General features: G+C 51.3%; 1 protein-coding gene across 2 annotated transcripts in view; it reads left to right on the plus strand.

Moving 5' to 3' along the window:
* The first annotated feature begins 210 nt into the window (after positions 1–210).
* Positions 211–20,423, plus strand: part of LOC126035458 (octapeptide-repeat protein T2-like) — an 84,332-nt gene continuing 64,119 nt past the window's right edge. Inside the window, exons 1-2 of one of the 2 annotated variants that reach the window (XM_049794068.1) lie at positions 211–2,899; positions 3,936–4,641. In XM_049794068.1, coding sequence (XP_049650025.1) covers positions 2,306–2,899; positions 3,936–3,959 — 618 coding nt within the window. In that variant the 5' untranslated portion in view covers positions 211–2,305 and the 3' untranslated portion in view covers positions 3,960–4,641. Of the gene's footprint in view, positions 3,806–3,935; positions 4,642–20,423 lie in introns of those variants that run through there. The other variant, XR_007504937.1, reaches the window with a different exon arrangement.

Below are 20,423 nucleotides of genomic sequence, written 5' to 3' on the forward strand. Positions count from 1 at the left end.
TACTCCTTTTCCCATGTCTTCACCCTCCTTTTCACTGCCCTCATACTTCTGTTGCAGGAAAAAATCTGGTGAACCCATGTAGTTTAAATCAAATCAGGATCCAAATGGTTTTATTGATTTTATTAATGACATAATTAGCCAGTAATCAGTGAGCTATACATTCAGGATCTATATCAGGAATTCAGCAGATAAAGCACAATACCACACACTTACAAAAAATTAATTAACAGTTAAAAAATTTTAAACACCCTTCTATAACTAATCCCAAGAGGTTCTAATCCCCCCCCCCCCACACACACACACACACACATTCACACGGTTATATGCACACCCTCTCCTGGGAGTGGGGATACTTCTACTTGCATACACTTCCTGTGGGAGGTGTGGGTGATCCAGCTTTATGTGAAGCCATGCTGCTCCCTACATTCCTGGTGAGAGAGTACCCCATGAGGTCACATACACACACCAAAGGTGTGAGTCCCTACCTGCTGCATGCACTCTGTACCATCAGTGCACAGGCTAGAATGCAGGCTACTCATAGCGTCCCACAGGGAGGCTGCTCTGTCAGGCCTAGGCAGAGGTCATGATGTCTGCAGGGTGACTTTTGGCAGTGTCAAGCCAGGTTTTGATTCCTGCTTTGTTCCCACTGTTACAAATTTTCATGCTTCTTTTATACTTCTTTTCGAGCTGACGCCTTTTTTTCAGAACTCTCTTGCTAATTCACTGGTTACTGCTTAATTTGGCTCATGGTCATCTTAAGCAAACTTCCTCTTCAGCCTCATCAGCTTTTGGGCAAACACTCTCTCAAACAGTTTTGGGTATTATATTCATGCACACGTACTTGCACTCGCATTCCTCTCTTATCAGCTGTTGGTATCCAAGCCATTTTGCCAAGAGATGGCCGTGTGGATTCCCCCACTTAATGCCCCTCTCCTCCCATATAAATAATCACCCCTAATCACGTTTTCCCTGTTGGCCCCGGTTTTACTACATCTGTACCCAAATTTGGTATTTCTGATACCAGTTCCAAGGCATTCATGGCCATATATGTTATTACTGATACAGTTACCCAAGCACTGCTGGCCTTGCAAGATTCCACTCCCCAAAAGGCCCCCCGATGCCCCCCTTAGGTGTCTCCTCCTTAACCCCATATGAAATCCAGCCATCCCTCATGGCGCTGCCTGTAACTTCTCACACTATTATTGACGAGGAGAAGCAAGAGCAGAACTGCTCTATGAGGGGGGGGGGGGGGGAAGAGTTAAAAACAAAGGGCAATTACAGAAAAGGCAGGGGCAATGACCTAACCAACCAGGATACATCCCCACAGTATATGAGGAGGGTGAGCACAGCAGGAGTGGTGATAACAACAGGTTCTATCACAGGCTGGCAGTGGAAGGGGTCTGTGTGATGAAGCTTCAGGAGGGAGACATGAACAACTGGGTGAATCTTCTGGGATCATGGGAGCTCCAGGCAGTAGGTAACTGGGTTGATTTGGTCAGCCATGGTGAAAGGCCCTAAATAACCATGGTCCAGCTTGGCAGATGGTCAGGCAGTCTGGATGTGCTTGCTGGAAAGCCAAACCCGGTGACCAATGGAGAAGGCTGTGGCCAGGCAACACCATCTGCCTGCTTGCCTCTTGTAGGCACTTTTGGCTTTGCCCAGCTGGGTTATGAGAAGGATGTGAATTTGCTGGAATTGTACAAGCAGGTCACCAGTTGCAGGTGCGTGTGAAGCAGCTGCTGTGGTTGGATGACCCTGGGGGTGGAAATCAAAGTTAGCAAAGAATGGGGTCTGCTCTGCAGATGCAAGGATGCTATCGTTGTAAGCAAACTCTGCCAATGGGAGGAGGGTGACCCAGTCATCTTGGAGAAAATTATTGTAACGCCGGAGATATTGTTCCAGGATCTGATTCACTCTCTCTGTCTGCTCATTGGTCTGGGGGTGGTGAGAGGGCGAGAGGCAAGTTTGTATGGGGAAGAGCCCCACAAGCTCCTTCCAAAATCTGGCTGTAAACTGCTGACCTCCCCCCCGTGTAGGGATTGGCGCTCGGAAGATCTCGCGATGTACGGAAAGAGAAGGGTTAAGGGAGGCAGGATGACCGACAGACAGTATATAAGGGCGTGACGCAGTTGAATAAACGCCATTTGCAGCATCCTCATATTGGTGTCAGTGCTCTGTGGCCCAGGGTATGGTGGACCCTGTGCCGAGTCCCACGGGGTGATCAGACGAATGTCTACAAGTGGTGACCCCGACGTGATTGGACATCGGCGGATTACGCGGGGCGTAATCGAAGGCCTGGCCAGGCATGGAAGGAGTCCTGAAGGTGTTGGACTCGTGCTCTAGAGAGGTAAAAATCCCTATGGGACAAAAAGAAGCGAAAGCTTGCCTAGAGCGGCTCCTGAAAGAGGAAGCGATAGAGCGCCCGGGGGACATATTGTCTCCTGAGTGCTGGCCGAAATGCACCGCGGCTTTAGCGGAACGGGCTATGGCGACGCAGCATGGTCCGGAGTTAAAGACGTGGGGGCGGATTAGGGCGATTTTCAGGAAAGTGCGGGAGGAGGGCTTAACATGGAAGGAAGCAAAGAGATTGATGCACGCGCAGGCGGAGCGGGGCGTGCAGGCGGATGGGGAGGCGCGGACAGAAGGGCTGACGGAGGTAGCAGAGCAGACGCCTCTGGTGCTCCCAGTGCAGCCGTCGGCACCGGCCGAACCACCGGGATACCCTTGGGAGGAGTTTGAACGGGAGCGTGAACGGGCGAGAGAGGAGGAGCGGGAGAAAGAGCGACAGTTAATTCAGGAGGCAGAGGAACCCGTGGCTGAGCAAAGGAGACGGGAGAAGGAGAGGCAGAGACTAGAGGAGGCGGAGAGGGCTGTGATGAAGGGATCAGAAAAGGAGCAGGTAGAGGAGGGAGCGGTTCCCCTGTATGATCCGGAGGATTGGGTGCCGGGACGTGTTTTGCGAACCGCGCCACAAGCTCACCCTAAGATGGCGCCGACATCCGCCTTCTCCCCGGATGTCTCTCCGGAGGTCGGGAGAGGCGGAGCACGGCCAAAGGAAGGAGGAAGGAAAGTCAGGACACCCCCTCTTACGCGCGTAGCGGAAGAGGAAGAGAGTGGACCGGACTCAATCGAGGGGTCGGCTCAACGGTTAGAGGAGGCGTGGCAGCTGGTGGGCGGACACCGCTGTCGTCCGCCGCACGCAGCGGTAAAACAAAAGGCTATCTCCGGCTGTAAGGCGCAGTCGGCAGCAGCCAGTGAAACGGCAACGCCTATGCCTTTAATACCTGCGCCCGACCCAGCTACAGATCCGCTGCAGATGTTGCAGCGAGTAGTAGAGGAGATACAGGAGCAGGTGAAGCAACAGCGGCAGCTGCTACAAGCAGCTGGGGAACAGAAAGGAGTTCCCGATTCACCGAAGATCACGTTGCCAGACTGGAAAATTGTAGCAAAGGAATGTGTTATGGACGGCATACGCTTTGAAGGACCCCCTTTAGTTTGCCCAGTCCGAGCTGGTCCAGGTGGTGTAGGGGTGGAGTGGTCTCCGTTAGATAGCAAGCTTTTGCAACAAGTGAAGAAGACCGTGGATGATTACGGCTTAGGACATCCCATGACAGGCTCTCTTTTAGATGTGGTTTTTTCAGGTTCACTGACTCCCTGGGATTCGCGACAGTTTTGCAGTATGATTTTGACTCCCATTTTTTTTTGATTTAGAAAGAAGCTTGGACAAACAGATTACAAGCAGCACTAGTTGAGACCCAACAAGAAAGACCCAGAAACAGGAAAGTGGGAAGGTGGGAGGCGCTTGGTGACACAGGGAAGAGGGTATGCTGCAGTACAGTCATCAGAGCACCCAGACTCACGTGTGCGCTGGGTGCCGTCACGGTGGTTGAAACCAGACCTCAGTCAATAACGATTTGTTGTGAGTTATTTTGCAGGATGCCGTTCAGAAGATCGTCTGAGTACCTGCACTGTGGTCGTTGTGACCCTTGGGTGCTTGTCAAGTATGACCGCTGTGGACAACAACTCTGGAGACGCACCAGCCGAACATCAAAATGGTGTGACCGATGTTTTGAACACCGCAGATCCACTTTACAGCAACCGCTGTGTGTACCCCATAAGCAGGGGACTATGATATGCTTTTAGACAAAGCCAATCAATTACAGGAGGCAGGTGACAGTGGCTTGACAATCTCCTCTCGTCGACCTGGCAATGGCTCCTGTCTTTGATTGACTGAAAAACGTTGACCCTATTTGGAATCCTTTTGGTGGTGGTTATTATGGTTTGTTGTGGGATACCAGCACTGACTGTTTGCGTGCGGAAACTCTTTATACAGAGTGCGGGTACCCACCAGTACACGAATTACCATGAGGTGGTGGGATCACTTATAGCTGTAACGCCAGTTTGTACCGTCGGTCATCCGCCATAGTGAGGGGGGACTTGTAGGGATTGGCGCTCGGAAGATCTCGCGATGTACGGAAAGAGAAGGGTTAAGGGAGGCGGGATGACCGACAGACAGTATATAAGGGCGTGACGCAGTTGAATAAACGCCATTTGCAGCATCCTCATATTGGTGTCAGTGCTCTGTGGCCCAGGGTATGGTGGACCCTGTGCCGAGTCCCACGGGGTGATCAGACGAATGTCTACACCCCCGTCCCCCAGTCAGTAATGATGTTGTCTGGGAAAGGCTATGGCATCAGAAAATGTGCTGTAGGAAGTCGGGCAGTCTGTGGGCAATTTCCTGAGGGGAACAAAGTGAGCCATCTTAGTGAAGAGGTCCACAGTTGCTAGGACAGCCGTGTTGCCCTGTGAGGGGGGCAGGTCTACTATGAAGTCCATGGACTGTGGCCCGTACTGTGGGCCACCAGTAGGTCCAGGTAATCAGGTGTTGTATCTTCCATCAGCCCACGCATCTGGCTGCAGGTACATGGTGGCATTGATGGAGGACCTCTGCTTGCAGCAGTCTCTGAAAGATGTACAGCTTCTTCCCCCAATACAGGCAGCCGTCCTGTTTTTGCAGGCTAAGTTAGGCTGTGCCAGCACAATGCTTTGCTAGAAGTGTGCCATTTGCAGTGGTTTCTCTAACTACTGCAGTGAGCTCATCCTCTGCTGCCGTGGTGACGAAGTGTCTGAGTCCCCCTTCCATGACAAGGCATTGGCCTTGCCATTCTGCTGCCCTGGACGTTAGGTGAAAATGAAGTGAAAGTGCAAAAAGAAAGAGGCCTAGAGGGCAAGGCTGGGAGAGAGACATGTCATCCCTCAGTAGTAGTCCAGGCTATGGTGGTTGCTCAGCAACACTGTTGGGTCTTTTGCCCCCTTGAGGAGGTGAAAGGCAGCTTTGATTGCCAGGAGCAACTTGTCCCAGATGTTGTAATTTGTCTCAGTGGGAGCGGGCTGCTGAGAGAAAAAGGCACAGGGGTGGAGCTCCCACTTAGGGCTGACCTTCTGAGAGAGGATGACCCCTATGGCTCCTCCGTCTAAGGCATCCATTCTACAATGAAAGGCCGTCTGGGTAGTCTAGGAATGGGGCTGTAGTGAATGCCCGTTTCAGTTTCTTAAAGGAGCATTTCTTGAGTTTGGCGTAGAGATGCTTCTGTCGCAAGTCACGCGAGACTTCCTGCATGTAGTCTACGTGAGCCTCTTGAGCGGTTGAAAAAGTCAAGATGTCATCCAGGTATGCCACAACAGAGTTATCAAGCAAGTCCCTCAGGACATGGTTTATAAAATGTTGGAAGGTGGTTGGAACGTTGCAGAGACCAAATGGCATCACAAGATACTCGTAGTGGCTGTACCTGGCGTGGAAAGCAGTTTTTTTCCACTTGTCCCCCTGCTGGATTTCGAGAAAGTTGTAGGACCCTCTCAGGTCCAGCTTTGTGAACCAACGAGCCTCCTGCAGACGGACCAAGAGCTTCAGGATGAGAGGAAGAGGGTGACGGCTTTTAACCATTGTATCATTCAACCCCCTGTATTCTGTGCAGGGGCAGAAACCTCCATCATTCTTTTTTGCTGGAAAATATGGGGGCCCTGGTGGGGGAGATGGAGGGGACAGATGAACCCGCATGCCAGATTGCCCTCAAGAGCTGCTAATTCCAGTCATAGATGCATCTGAAAGGCTCCTCCTTTCCTAGGATCAGGTCAATGGGACAGTCATACGGGCAATAGGGCAGTAGTGTTTCCACCCCCTTCTTCTCAAAGACATCTGCAAAGTCACTGTACTCCTCTAGGAACATTGTTGGGAGCGAGGGATCCAGTGACTGAGGCAGAGGTATGTTCAACCTGGACAACTGCTCACAGGATGTAGAGCCAGGAACATGGGAGTCTCTGGGTCAAGTCACAGAGGGTGCTGTGGTGGGGGAGACGGCCCCAGGAGGATCCCAGGGCCAGATCTTGTCCTCAGGCTCTGAATATCCCCTTTCCACAGGAAAGCCCAAGAAGACCAATTGTCAGTTAACGATAGGTTCTGCTTCCATAACCAGGGCAGCCTGAGGATGACTAGAAAGAGGGGTCTGTGCAGGATGAGGAAGGGCAAAATCTCAGTGTCCAGGTGCCATGGTTACCCGAAGGGGAAAAGTCTCATGAGTGATGACCCCCCCCAATCTCGGGTTCTCCTCCCATCTTATAGCGATGACTGTGCTTGGGGTGGGTCAGGGCTGGGCACTCTTCAGACTCAGAGGCCATAAACCAACGGGAGGTCCTGAGTCTACCAGAGCAGTAGTTTAGATGGTGTGCCCACCTGGGAGGGTGATGATCCTGGACTCACAATACCCCTCACCTTGTGCAGATGCCCCTGACCACTCTCCCTTCACAGTGGTTAGGGTAGAGGATTTGTTGGGGCAAGTGGCAACACAATGGCCTTTCTCACCACAGTAGAAACATACCCTTTCCTTCCACCTGCGTTCTCACTCTTGAGGCGAGGTTAGGTTTTGCCTATCTCTATGGACTCCTCCTCTGGGGATAGTGAGGGAGGTGGAGCAAAATGTGGAGGTACGCTCCCTCTGATGTGTTATCAGGCACTTCTCCAGAGTGATAGCCAGGTCTGACAGCTGCCCCAGGCTCTGGGGTGGGTCAGCCCTGGCCAGCTCATCTTTGAGAGCCTCAGTCAGCCCTGATCTGTAACAGGCCATAAGGGCTTGGTTCCTCCCACCCGGTTTCCATGGCCAACTACATGAATTGAATTGAATTGAATTGGTGTAGTTAGTGCCTGACTGACTCCCTTGCCAGAGCTCCAGCAAGGCAGCCTCAGCTGCATGATTACAGTCTCCCCCAAAACTGTTCCAGAGCAATGAATAAATAATCAGGGTCCTGGAGCACTGTGTCATTGCACTCCATATAGGGGGTGACATGGTCTAGGGCCATCCCTGAGAGCCAGGATATTATTAATGCTGTGTGGCTAATTTCTGTTGGATAAGCAGTACAGATTAGCTGTATCTCACTAATAAATCCCCATACCCTCACCTGATGCCCATTGAAGGGTCTGGGGAGGTGGGGGGCAGGGGCAGGCTGTGACCTGCCTCTGCATGCTGATTACAGCTTCCTGAAGGGTTTGGAGGTCAGCCTGGAGCTGTGGGGGAGCCATGGGGGCAAGTCCCTGTCCAGCCTGAGAGCCAGACTCCGTGGCACTCAGCTCAGGGCTCAACAAGGCCTGAGCTAACTGTCAAGGAGCAGCAAGAGGAGAACTGCTCCATGAGGGAAGGTGAGCTGAGAACCAAGGTGTGACCGATCAACAAACCCCTACAATGGAAGAAGGCTCAGAGAAGATAGGTAAGGGTGATGTGCTCATGAAGCTCAGAAAAGAATGTAGGAAGTGACCACACCTACCATAAAGGAAGCTGATCTTAACACAAAAGGGGACTGTTTTAGATAAACAGCTGTATCGGTTGAGCGGGTCAACTGGTTATGTAAATGGCCTTCCCTAAAATAATCACTAGAGAGTATTGTCTTCCTAAGCCAGACAGACCAACATGGGGGAAGTGTATGTGTGGCTCAGCCCAACGTAGAACATAAAAACTGGACAACCAGCAAGGTGAACTTTGAAGAGAGCAACAGGCTTGAGCTGGCTTCAACCCACATATTCCTTCCTGGCAATTGGGGATGCTCAGTGTCGTGATGGTGAGCATATAGATATCGGTAACGGGAATCATGTTTGTATTGTGATCCAACTATATGTTGCAATTGCTATAGTGTGTTTGTGTTGTGATTTCAGTAGGTTGCTGTATCACTCTGCTAAATAAAAAATCCCATGTAACGTCAAATACCTACAAATAAGTAAATCTGACATTAAACATTAAACCCTCCTCATGTGGAATAACTAAAAGAACCTGGTCAGAGAGTATTGGACTCTGACACAAGGGCAACCACAGCACAGGCAGGGGCAGTGCCCTAACCAAAAAGGGCACAACACCACAGTATCTGAGCAGGGTGAGCAGAGCAGGGCTGGTGATAGCAGCAGGTTCCATCAACAGTCCAACAATCATCAGACAGAGGTGAGGTAACAAGTCAGGTCTGAGGTCAATCTGGGAAGTCCAATCAACATGTCAGGAGTGACAAGGGACAGGACTGGAGACAAGTATACCAACAACATAGCTCAAGCAAGGACATGTAGTCTGGGCCTGAGCTTAAATGGACCAGTGAGCAGAGGGTATGTGCGTGGGAGTCCCAGGTAAGGTTGGTCAGGGCAATGAAGGCCTCTTATTGCACTCAGCGCTTTGACAGTTATCTGTCACGTCCGGCAATTTCTCATGTCATGGCCAGTAGTTTTCCACGTCTTGTTCAGTTAGATTAACCTCAGGCCAGGGACTAGTGTGGTGGGTTGACCCTGGTTGGATGCCAGGTGCCCACCAAAACCGCTCTATCACTCCCCCTCCTCAGCTGGACGGGGGAGAAAAAATATAACAAAAGGCTCGTGGGCCAAGGTAAGGACAGTTTAATAAAGTGACAGCAAAGGTCGCACGCGAAAGCAAAGAAAAAACAAATGATGTTATTCTCTACTTCCCATCAGCAGGCGATGTCTGACCACTTCCTGGGAAGCAGGGCTTCAGTACGTGTAGTGGTTGCTCCGGAAGACAAAATGCCCCCACCTTCCGTTTCCCTTCACTTACCTTTTATATCTGAGCTGACGTCATACGGTATGGAATATCTGTTTGGTTAGTTTAGGTCAGCTGTCCTGGTTATGTCCCCTCCCAAGATCTTGCCCTGCCCCAGCCTGCCATTGAGGGGAGGGCAAAAATGTTGGAGAGACAGCCTTGATGCTGTGCCAGCACTGCTCAGCAGTAGCCAAAACACTGGTGTGCTATCAACTCCTTTCTAGCTACTGATGGAGAGCACAGTGCTATGAGGGCTGCTATGGGGACTATTAACTCCATCTCAGCCAGACCCAATACAATCTCCACCCCTTATTCCATGCCATTTGCGTCCTGCTCAGGTCCCACATAATTCAATACAGATATCTTCTAACCATACTATTGTATTTAATTCTCATTACTGAAATCCTTTCTTACCAACGCTTACAACTGAAACTACATACTTAAACCACTTTTATACCCAACGTACAGATTTATACATTCTTATTAATTACTATCCCCTGTCCTTTAAGAGATAGATATTCCATGGGCTTCTTCCACTCCTCCAGATGTTCACACACAGGTTATGACTTGGGCCCCATCCGTCAAGATGAGTGGTCAGGACAGGAGAAGCAGTACGTTCGATCGTTGGGCACCAACGCCGGCTTGGTTTGGGTCACCGATGCACTTGTCTGGTTCCTTGCGAAGTTCACTCCTCTGCAGTTCAGGTCATTCCTGCTACGTTACTTCCTACAACATACAACTCACATCACAGATTATTTTTCCCCCAAGGTTAAATGTCCTTGAGGCACACACTGGGTCTCCCCATCCTTCCGCATTACACACCAAGTACAGCCAGGTCCCTGAGCAAAGACAATCCCACGAATGGGTTTGCCTTTTCCCATGGGAGGTGCAATCCACACTGCCTTCCCCAGCCACTTCCCCATGTGCACCACGGGGACCTTATCTCCTCCCACAGTATGTAGGGGTTTTGTTTGGGCAGGACCAGGACGGTTAGCAGATCCTCTGGTGTTAACTAGCCAAGTGGCTTCTGCTAAATTTGTATCCCAATGCTTCCATGTCCCATTGCCTAGCGCTCTCAACATAGTCTTCAACAGTCCATTATATCTCTCAATTTTTCCAGATGCCTGCGGGTGATAGGGTATGTGGTACGCCCACTCAGTGCCATGTTTCTTTGCCCAGGAGCTTATGAGGTTATTTCGGAAATGAGTCCCATTGTCTGATTCAATTCTTTCTGGGGTACCGTGTCGCCATAGAATTTGCCTTTCGAGGCCTAAGATGGTGTTTCGGGCAGTGGCATGGTTTACAGGATATGTTTCTAGCCAACCAGTAGCTGCTTCCACCATGGTGAGTACGTAGCGCTTGCCTTGGCTTGTTCGTGGCAGTGGTCCAATGTAGTCAATTTGCCAGGCCTCGCCATATCGAAAGCCCAGCCACCGCCCTCTGTTCCAGGGAGACTTTGGTGGCTTGTTTGATTGCAGCACATGTTTCACATTCATGAGTGACCTGTGTGATGGCCTCCATGGTCAGGTCCACCCCTCGATCACGAGCCCACCTACATGTTGCATCTCTCCCTAGATGTCCCGATGTCTCATGGGCCCATCGAGCTACAAATAGCTCACCCTTACGCTCCTAGTCCAGGTCCACCTGAGCTATTTCTATTTTGGCAGCCTTGTCTACCTGTTCATTATTTCGATGTTTTTCAGTGGCACGGCTTTTGGGCACGTGAGCATCTACATGACGTACCTTTAGAGCCATGTGTTCTACCCGGGCAGCAATGTCCTGCCACAATGCTGCTGCCCAGATGGGTTTACCCCTGCGTTGCCAATTGGTCTTCTTCCACTGCTGTAGCCGCCCCCATAGGGCATTAGCCACCATCCAGGAGTCGGTATAGAGGTAGAGTACCGGCCACTTTTCTCGTTCAGCAATCTCTAGGGCTAGTTGGATGGCTTTCACTTCTGCAAACTGACTTGACTCGCCTTCTCCTTCAGTGGCCTCAATGACTTGTCATGTGGGACTCCACACAGCAGCTTTCCACTTCCAATGGTTCCCTACCACACGACAGGATCCATCAGTAAACAAAGCATAACACCTTTCGTCTTCTGATAACTCATTATATGGTGGGCACGAGCCACCTCCTCAGGTGATGCTCCAAAATCTCTGCCTTCTGGCCATTCCATGATCTCTTCCAGAATTCCTGGGTGGTTAGATTTCCCCAGTCGAGCCCGTTGCGTGATCAATGCTATCCTCTTACTCCATGTAGCGCTGGTTACATGATGTGTAGAGGGGATGTTTCCTTTGAACATCCAGTGTAGCACGGGCAATCGTGGTGCCAAGAGGAGATATGCTTTTGTACCAACAACTTCTGAAGCGGCTCGAACCCCCTCATATGCTGCTAGTATCTCTTTTTCAGTCGGGGTGTAGTGGGCTTCTGATCCTCGGTACCCCCAGCTCCAAAACCCTAATGGTCGACCTTGGGTTTCTCCTGGTGTTTTCTGCCACAGGCTCCAGGTGAGACCATGTTCCCCAGCTGCAGTGTAGAGTACATTTTGTACATCTGGTCCTGTCCGGACAGGCCCAAGAGCTACTGCACGAGCTATTTCCTGTCTGATATGCTCAAAGGTTTGTTGCTGTTCGGGGCCCCATTCAAAACAGTTCTTTTTCCGCGTTACTCGATAGAGAGGGCTCACAAGCTGACTATAACCTGGAATATGCATTCTCCAGAACCCCACAAGGCCTAGGAAAGCTTGTGTTTCTTTCTTGTTAGCTGGTGGAGACATAGTTGCTATCTTGTTAACCACATCCATAGGCACATGACGGCATCCATCCTGCCATTTTATTCCCAAGAACTGAATCTCCTGTGCAGGTCCCTTGACCTTACTTTTCTTTATGGTGAAATCAGCTTTCAGAAGAATCTGAATTATTCCTTTTCCCTTCTCAAACACCTCTTCTGCCTCATTGCCCTACACAATGATGTCATCTATGTATTGTAAATATTCAGGGGCATCGCCTTGTTCCAGTGCCGTTTGGATTAATCCGTGACAAATGGTAGGGCTGTGCTTCCACCCCTGGGGCAGTCGATTCCAGCTGTATTGGACACCTCTCCATGTGAAAGCAAACTGTGGCCTGCACTCTGCTGCCAAAGGAATGGAGAAAAATGCATTGGCAATATCAATTGTAGCATACCACGTGGCTGCCTTTGATGCCAGTTCATATTGGAGCTCTAACATGTCTGGTACAGCAGCACTCAGTGGCGGTGTCACTTCATTCAGGCCGCGATAATCTACTGTTAACCTCCATCCTCCATCAGACTTTTGCACTGGCCATATAGGACTATTAAAAGGTGAATGAGTCTTGCTGATGACTCCTTGGCTTTCTAGGTGATGAATCAGCTCATGGATGGGAGCCAGGGAGTCTCGGTTTGTCCGATATTGCCGACGGTGCACCGTCCTGGTAGCGATTGGCACCTGCTGTTCTTCAACTTGCAGCAATCCCACAGTGAAGGGATCTTCCGAGAGGCCAGGCAGGGTAGATAGCTGTTTGATCTTCTCTGCATTTACAGTGGCTACACCAAAAGCCCATCGGTACCCCTTTGGGTCCTTGAAGTACCCTCTCTTGAGGTAGTCTATGCCAAGGATACAAGGGGCCTCTGGGCCGGTCACAAGTGGGTGCTTTTCCCACTTGTCCCCTGTCAAGCTCACTTCAGCCTCCAGTATAGTCAATTCTTGGCATCCCCCTGTCACTCCAGAGATCCAGATGGATTCTGTGCCCTTGTATCCTGATGGCATCAGTGTACACTGTGCACCAGTGTCTACCAAAGCCTTATACTTCTGTGGGTCTGATGTGCCAGGCCATCGAATCCACACAGTCCAGTATATCCGGTCATCCCTTTCCTCCTCCTGGCCGAAGGCAGGGACCCTCTACTGCTGTTCCTCATCAGAATATTCACTGTCCGATCCTTGCGGTACCAGACCAGAAGTCCCCTCACCAGAATCAAGGGAGGTAGTTTCAGTTCTTCTATGCCTGGAGGATCACTGAGTGCTTTCTTGGGCCTCTACAGCAACTACGCTGACAGCCTTCTTCTTGGGTGACCCCTTCTTAACAGCTGTCTTCCCTCTCAGTTCACGTACGCGGCACGCACGGATGGGCTCCGAGAGGGACGTCATCCGGATGCACATTGGATGCCCCCACTTGGTACTGCCCGCAGTACCGGAAATCTGTAGCGGATACCCATGGCGTCACGGGCCAGAAGAGGATGCCGGCAATCTGTAAGGAAAAACACTCAAACACTATGAGGTTAGGGCAGGACGAACCATGCGGCTAAGGACCCATTTCAGCAACCCTTCAGGCGTCTGTACAGAGGCATACCCTCTCCCGAGACAACGCAGCTCAAACGGCCCATCCCATTGGCATGTCTGAAAGTCACGTACGCAGACCAGCCGGTAGGGACCTTTCTCTTCCGTGTTCATAAAATGTCGTTGCGCCACCATCTGTTCCAGGTCCCCTCGAACCGTCTGATTTAAGGAGGTCAATGCAGTTAATAGAAGATGCTGTGTACGGAGAGCAGGCGTGTTATCTTGTAACCAGGATGGCTCCTCCTGCTCCCCCTCCCTAAGCCGATCGAGCAAGGTCTTTAAGGTTCGATGTGCTCACTCTACAATGGCCTGGCTGGTGCTATTATAAGGGATGCCATGTACAAGATTAATACCCCAGATTGCACAAAACCGTTTCACCTTTTCTCCCGTATAAACTGCACCATTGTCTGTCTTAATCTGTTGTGGAACACCTAGTTGAGCTATGCAAGCATGCCAGTGTTGTATAACTGCCAAACTATTTTGTTTAGTATGTGCTGTAGCAAGAATATACCTACTATAAGTGTCTACCGTAACATGTAAATACTGCTGTGGCTTAAAGGGAACATATTCTGTAATATCCGTTTGCCAGATCTGATTTGGTCGCAAACCACGAGGGTTGACCCCAGCTTCCCAAAGGGGTCCTTGGGCACAATGAGGGCAAGCTGCGACAATTTCTTTGGCTTCAGCACGAGAAATGCCTGTTAGTGTCACCAAGCCTCGTGGACCGCAATGCAAAAGGCGGTGTAGTGTTATCACGCGTGCCCTTGCTGGCATGCTGTTATCATCACCAACGACAGCCAAAAGTGCTTGCGCCGCCTGGTCAGCGCAGCTGTTCCCTTCAGCCAGTGGTCCAGGAAGACCAGAGTGACTGGCAACATGAACAGGGAAAACGGGTGCACTACGTAACTGTAAAGCGTTCGGCAACATACCAGCTATCTCCGTAGAAGAAGCTAGCGCCCATTCCCCCGCCACCAAAAGCTTATACACATATAATGAATCCATGACCACATTTAAGGGCTCTGTCAGCCAACACAGTAAAGCCATGGTCACTGGCTTGGCTTCCAGAAAATGTACTGAGCGACTCGGTTCAGTGTAGACCACCTCGTGCCACACCCCATCTTCCTTCCAAACACAAACAGCTTTACTGGTCTTGGAGGACGCATCAGTAAAAATTGTGCGCCCGTCATTAGGGTGTTTTGCCATGTGCTGCGCTGGAAGAATGGGTAGGGCGTGTAAGATTTCCCCACAAGGATGGACCTCATATCCTGCTATTGTCCCCATAAACTCTGCTAACGCACCCTGTAACGCAGACACCTGCGGATAAACCAGATTCCATTGTGTTAGGGAGCAGGGTAAGACAATGCGGCTTGGTTCTCTGCCAGTAAAATGTTGACAAGCCCCTCGGCAACGCATAATCATGGCGGCTACTAACAGCGGCCAAGTAATGATAGCCGTGTGTGCCCTACCCTGATGTAACCACGCAAAGGGCCACTCCGGGCCTTCTGCAGTCTGTATCAGTACACCGTGGCAACTCTGACTGGCCACAAAAAGCCGTGCATCAATTGGCTGTGTGGGCCAAAACCTCTGCAGGCCCCACTGCTGGGCCCGTTGGGCTATGTTTTCTAGTAATGCACGTTGTAATGGTTGCAATACACGTGGCGTCCGCAAGGGTTCCCCCCCCCCCCCCCGGAGTAGCTGGTACAAGAGGTTCATTTCATCTTCCGCAATGGGAATGAAGTTTCTCAGCCATAACAGTTTGCCTACTAACTTTTGAGCATCATGTAAAGTACGTACTTGGTCAGGGACCATAAAACTTTGAGCGGTGACTGCGCGGGGGGTTAATTGAGTGCCTAAATAACTAACAGAAGGTCCAATTTGTGTCTTGTTGGGAGATATATGTAGGCCATATTCACTTAGTTGCTGGACTGTCTGATCATAGAGGCGCTGCAACACAGACTCATCTTGATGGGACAGCAAAATGTCGTCCATGTAATGTATGATGGTGGCCTCCGGGTGGTCTTTTCGCAGAGAATGCAAGGCTTTACCTACCGCGATCTGACAAAGAGTTGGCGAATTTTTCATGCCTTGGGGGAGCATTTTCCACTGATACCGCTGCATAGGCGCTTGATGGTTCCTCTCCGGGATAGAGAATGCAAACCGCTCGCGATCTCCTGGGTGCAAGGGAATACTGAAAAAACAATCTTTTATATCAATTACAATGACACCTTGCCTTTTCGGCACAATGGCCGAGGAGGGCAACCCCAGCTGTAAAGCCCCCATGTCCTGTAAGCAGGCATTGACTACTCGCAAGTCATGGAGGAGTCGCCACGCTCCTGACTTTTTCTTTATGACAAATACAGGAGTATTCCAGGGACTAGTGGAGGGTTCAAGGTGGCCCATTTGCACTTCCCTTTGCACTAATTGCACTACTGCCGTCCACTTCTCCTCAGTCATTGGCCACTGCTCCACCCACACTGGCTTGTCCGTTAGCCAAGTGAGCTTCAAAGGATGGCAGACAGCAGTGGCCATCATTAAAAATATGTGGAAAGGTGACATCCCCAACTCTGCAGGCAGCAACACCCGAGAATGGCTGTTGGGACCACTGCCACCATTGGGTTGCACCATGCTACCCTGTCAGCATCTGCAGCAGTTGTAGGCTGAGCAAGAGTGATCTTCACCAGGGCTTTACTTTTCTTCGATTCCTGCGCCCCCCCCACCCCTATCAATTGCCCTTGTGTTATGGTGGGCCACCCTGGGGGCCGGACATGAACCGGAATCACCGTGACATCTGCCCCCGTATCTAATAGGGCCAGTAGAGTAATGCTTCGCAGAGAAAGGGGCGGTCCCACCTCTAAAGTGATTACGCATTCTGGATGGGTTTTCATACCCATGGTCAGTGCTATTTGGGCAACAGGAGGAACTGTTGGAACTGTTGTTACATTGCCCTGATCCTGTCCCTCCGTGTCGGCGGTCAGTTCCACGGAAGTGTCATTTGATCCTGAGGCGTCATCGCTGGGTCCTGCACAATATTCAAAGGGGAGGGCCCGGACCCCTTCCCTCCCCTCACCCCGTTTCCCGACATCGGTTGTCGTTGTTTTGTACAACACGGAGCCCCCTGCTGGGTCCCGTGTACACAGCAGTCTCGAGCCCTGTGTCCGGGCTTACCACATCTCCAACAACGGAGGTTCCCCGCCCCCATCTCCTGAGCCGACCCTCCGGGTCTGGTTGCGCAATTCCTTGCTATATGACCCCTACCCCCACACAGGTGACAGGCGCCTGTACCCCCTTGCAAAACTTGTTCCAAAGGCGCCGCCACCAGACGCGATTCTTGTTGTTGCTCCCTTTCCAGTACGTGACGTATCATTTCGCCTAGCGACGAGCCCGCTGGCAAATGAGAGAGAATTGCCACGGTCTGTGGGTTGGCTTGAGCCCTAGCACACTCAACTACAATCACTGCCTTAGCCGCCTCCGGAAGGTTTGCAGCCTGTATAGCAAGCTGAAGCTGATCTAAAAAGGTAGTAAACCTCTCGGCAATCCCCTGGCGAATCTTTACCCAAGGGGGATCTGCTCTGTCCATAGCCGCGACACATTTGAACGCGGCCAAGGCGGTAGTGGCGACTGCCGCAAAGTCACGTCCGCGCATGCCCTGTGCCTGCGCCTGGGGTGTCGCAAACTGCCCCTCCCCCATGAGTTGCTCTATGGTCACTCCCGCTAGGTGGTGACCAGGATCCTGAGCATCAGTCACGATCTTAAGGCACTGAGCCCGCCATTCCTCCTTAAACAACAACAGCAATGATGGGGGCAGTACCCCTCTCATCAGCTGCATCACATCAAAGGGCACAACAGGCGTTGAAAGCAGACATTTGAACAAAGTAAGCACCTGCGTGGAATTCACTCCATGCGCCTGCACAGTACTCGCGAGTTCTCGAACGGTCTTTACGTCAAAAGGCGTCCACTCATACCCTCCCCGCGCCGCTGCCCGAATAGGGAGAACGACCAACTGAAACTGCACCCCTGAAAGGCAACATTCTTCGGCAATCAGCTGCCAATCTGTGCTCTTTTGGGTGCCCCCTTCCTGGCCATCCCCAGCCCCCTGTGGGGGGGCCATTAGCGGCACCACACGCTCCGCGTTCTGTATGGCCCCCTCAAGCCTCCGCAATAGACCCTGTACTTTCTGCAAGGCGTTCGGTCCCTCCTCTGCCCGAACCTGTGGCGCAGGTTTCGATCACTTCCGTATTGCGCCACCCGCCTTCTCCTCATCAGAACTATCGGAGTCGCCCTATACTGGCACCTCACGCCACTTCCGGAAGGATCCGGACGGGGGCTTAACCCGCTCTGGCAAAGGCGCGGCAGATGACGCAGCAGGCTGGGGCTCTGGCAAAGGCCCAACAAGTACAGGCTCCGCTGGCACAGGCTCAGCAGGTGCAGGAGGCTCAATCGCGGGAGGCTCAGTCCGCTCTCCCAACAAGGGCGCCTGATTCCCCTCGCATGGGGGTGTTTCTTCCTCTGTCACCGTTTCCAACCCCCGCAGCCTCCTAATTGTTTCCTCCACGGGTGGTCGTTCCTCCCACTCTCTCAACTTACGGTATAAATGTCCCTTAACATCCCTGCCTGGAACCCAGTCCAAGAGGCATTCCTCTAAGTCCTTCTGAACCACCCACCGTAATTCTTCCCAGGGAAACTTCTGAGGGGGGGGGGCGTATCCGGCCCCACTGGTGCCGTTTCAATAGGAAAAACCTTCGCCTCCACCGTACCTCCCGCGTCCCCGCCCTTAATCAGAGAGAGATCGGTCTGTGTGCCCAGCTCCACGACTGCCCACTCCATCTGAGTCTGAGTTGCAATCCCTGGGGGCACCGTCTCCCGCTGTTCCTGAGGAGGCACCTCATCCGCAAACAAAGCAGTTTGCACCGCCAACCAGCATGCCCCGGCTTTCTGTCCTTCCGTAACCACCCTCTCCACTTTTCCACAAGTTTGCAATCGCTCAGTAGCTCCACGCTCACCCCTGAGCACCGACTGGAGCAAAAGTTCCCGGATCTCTCCCCATTTCGGGGGTTTTAAAACTTCTCTAGGAGAACCAATGCCTCCCCAGTGCAGCATCCACTGGATGCATTTGCCCATGGGGCCCTTCTTAATCATTCCACGGGCACCCACCTTATTAGCTAACACCTTCAATACCTTGATCACCTCCTCAAGCTCCCTCGTCGCTGTGCGACCGATCACGTCGGGGTCACCACTATGTAGCGTTCACTACATATCTAGGTGCCACGATCAGATCACTGGTCGGCCCAGACCAGGGAAAGAGACAGATAACACACGTGGTGTGAGCGCCAACTTCCGCATTTTATTGCGCAGTTAATTCCTTTTATACTAACAAGGGTAGGCGGGATTACAGGCACGTCATAGGGCTGCGACTAACCCTCCATCTTTCCGTGACATCGCGAGATCTTCCGAACGCCAAACCATACACTCCTGGTTGCCAAATTTGACATGGTTAAAGCAATGGTTTGTCACTATAATAATCATCATTCTCTTGTCTGTGGTCCTTTGCATAGTGGTTCGATGTGGCCTTTTGTGCTGTAAGAGTACAGGAGACTCTTACAGTGAATGGAAAAAGAATCAGTTACGACGAAAACTCGAGACCAACAAATACTTTGAGAGGATGCTAGATAGGGAAATAATGTATTAGAAGTACTAGGATTAAATATAGTAAAAGAATTTACTATTTTCTAGAATAGGGGGGACTGAGACAAGGGGAGTCAAAAGAATCTCAGTAGACATAATAAAGGGGGGTGAAAGATGATGTTTAGCGCTTACATTGTTGAAATTAGCTGAGGTAGAGACAGTCCTTGATAAGAAGAGCTGGTCCCAAGAACCAGCCAATGAGGTAAAGACAGTCCTTGATAAGAAGCAGGAGCAGGCCCCAAGAGCCAGCTAAGACTGGTCTTGCGGCTTGGGTGAATACCAAGAAATCACTGAGCCTGCGCAAGGAAAGAGGTTACTAGCGGTGACGAAGAGGAGTCATCTATCTTCATCTCTGCACCACCAGACGACCACCATAAAGAGACCCTGCGCAGGCGCAGTTGGGAGGGGACTATGGAAATAACCTCTTGGAGCTAATTTTAATATGAAGCAGGGATAGGTCATGCATATATATAGGCGTATTGTAAATACGTAATATCTGACTGTATAAACTTGAGGCGAACTGCCGAGTCGGGCGCACAACTTTGGTGGGACTACCCCCCGTGCCGCCCAGTGCTGAATGAACATACCTACTTTACAATCTCACTGATTGTGGAGTCTGTTTTCCACATGTCAGTTTGGTGAGCCAGCCAGGAGACTCTCTGCTCGGCTGCGGGACCGACTGCGGAGTGGACGCCCCTCAGCGCGCCCCGAGCAATTTCCTCGGAGGAGCCTCCGCTGCCAGCCGCTCACCGCAGGAGCAGACAACAACCTCCTGAAGCCACGGACCAAACAGTATGTGTCACAAGGGGAGCCTGTAAAAGTACGGGCCGGGGCAGCTGGTAAATCGCAGAGAGACATCTGGCGTGCAGCGTAGTCCCCGTATGGGAGGAGGGTACCCTGTATGGTAACAAGGGGGGATTTGCTGACTGATAGAGAGGCCGCTAGTGATCTCGGGGGTAGATCGAGCAAATCCGGGGTGACTGCTGCATCCCAGTATCAGGAGCCAGGACCGACCTGTCGATGACTGGTATATAAGAGGCAGGAGAAGGGTAAGCGCACCCCCTCGCAATTGCGCTTGGTTTATGGGGTAAGTGGACCCCCTCGCAATTGCGCTTGGTTTATTTTTGCATCTGCTGACAGGTTGTCAACTGGAGTGATGCTTGTATGATGTGAATGTTTGGAAATTTAATGTTAAAGATTTTGTGTGGGTGTGTGGAAATGATATGTTGAAATTTATAGGTCTACGTATGTTTGTTAATGTGTGAATGTCCTTACATATCAATAGGGGTGATTCCTTGCTTTGTATGTG

Source organism: Accipiter gentilis, chromosome W (assembly GCF_929443795.1).
Source record: "Accipiter gentilis chromosome W, bAccGen1.1, whole genome shotgun sequence".
In the NCBI taxonomy this organism is placed as follows: Eukaryota; Metazoa; Chordata; class Aves; order Accipitriformes; family Accipitridae; genus Astur; species Astur gentilis.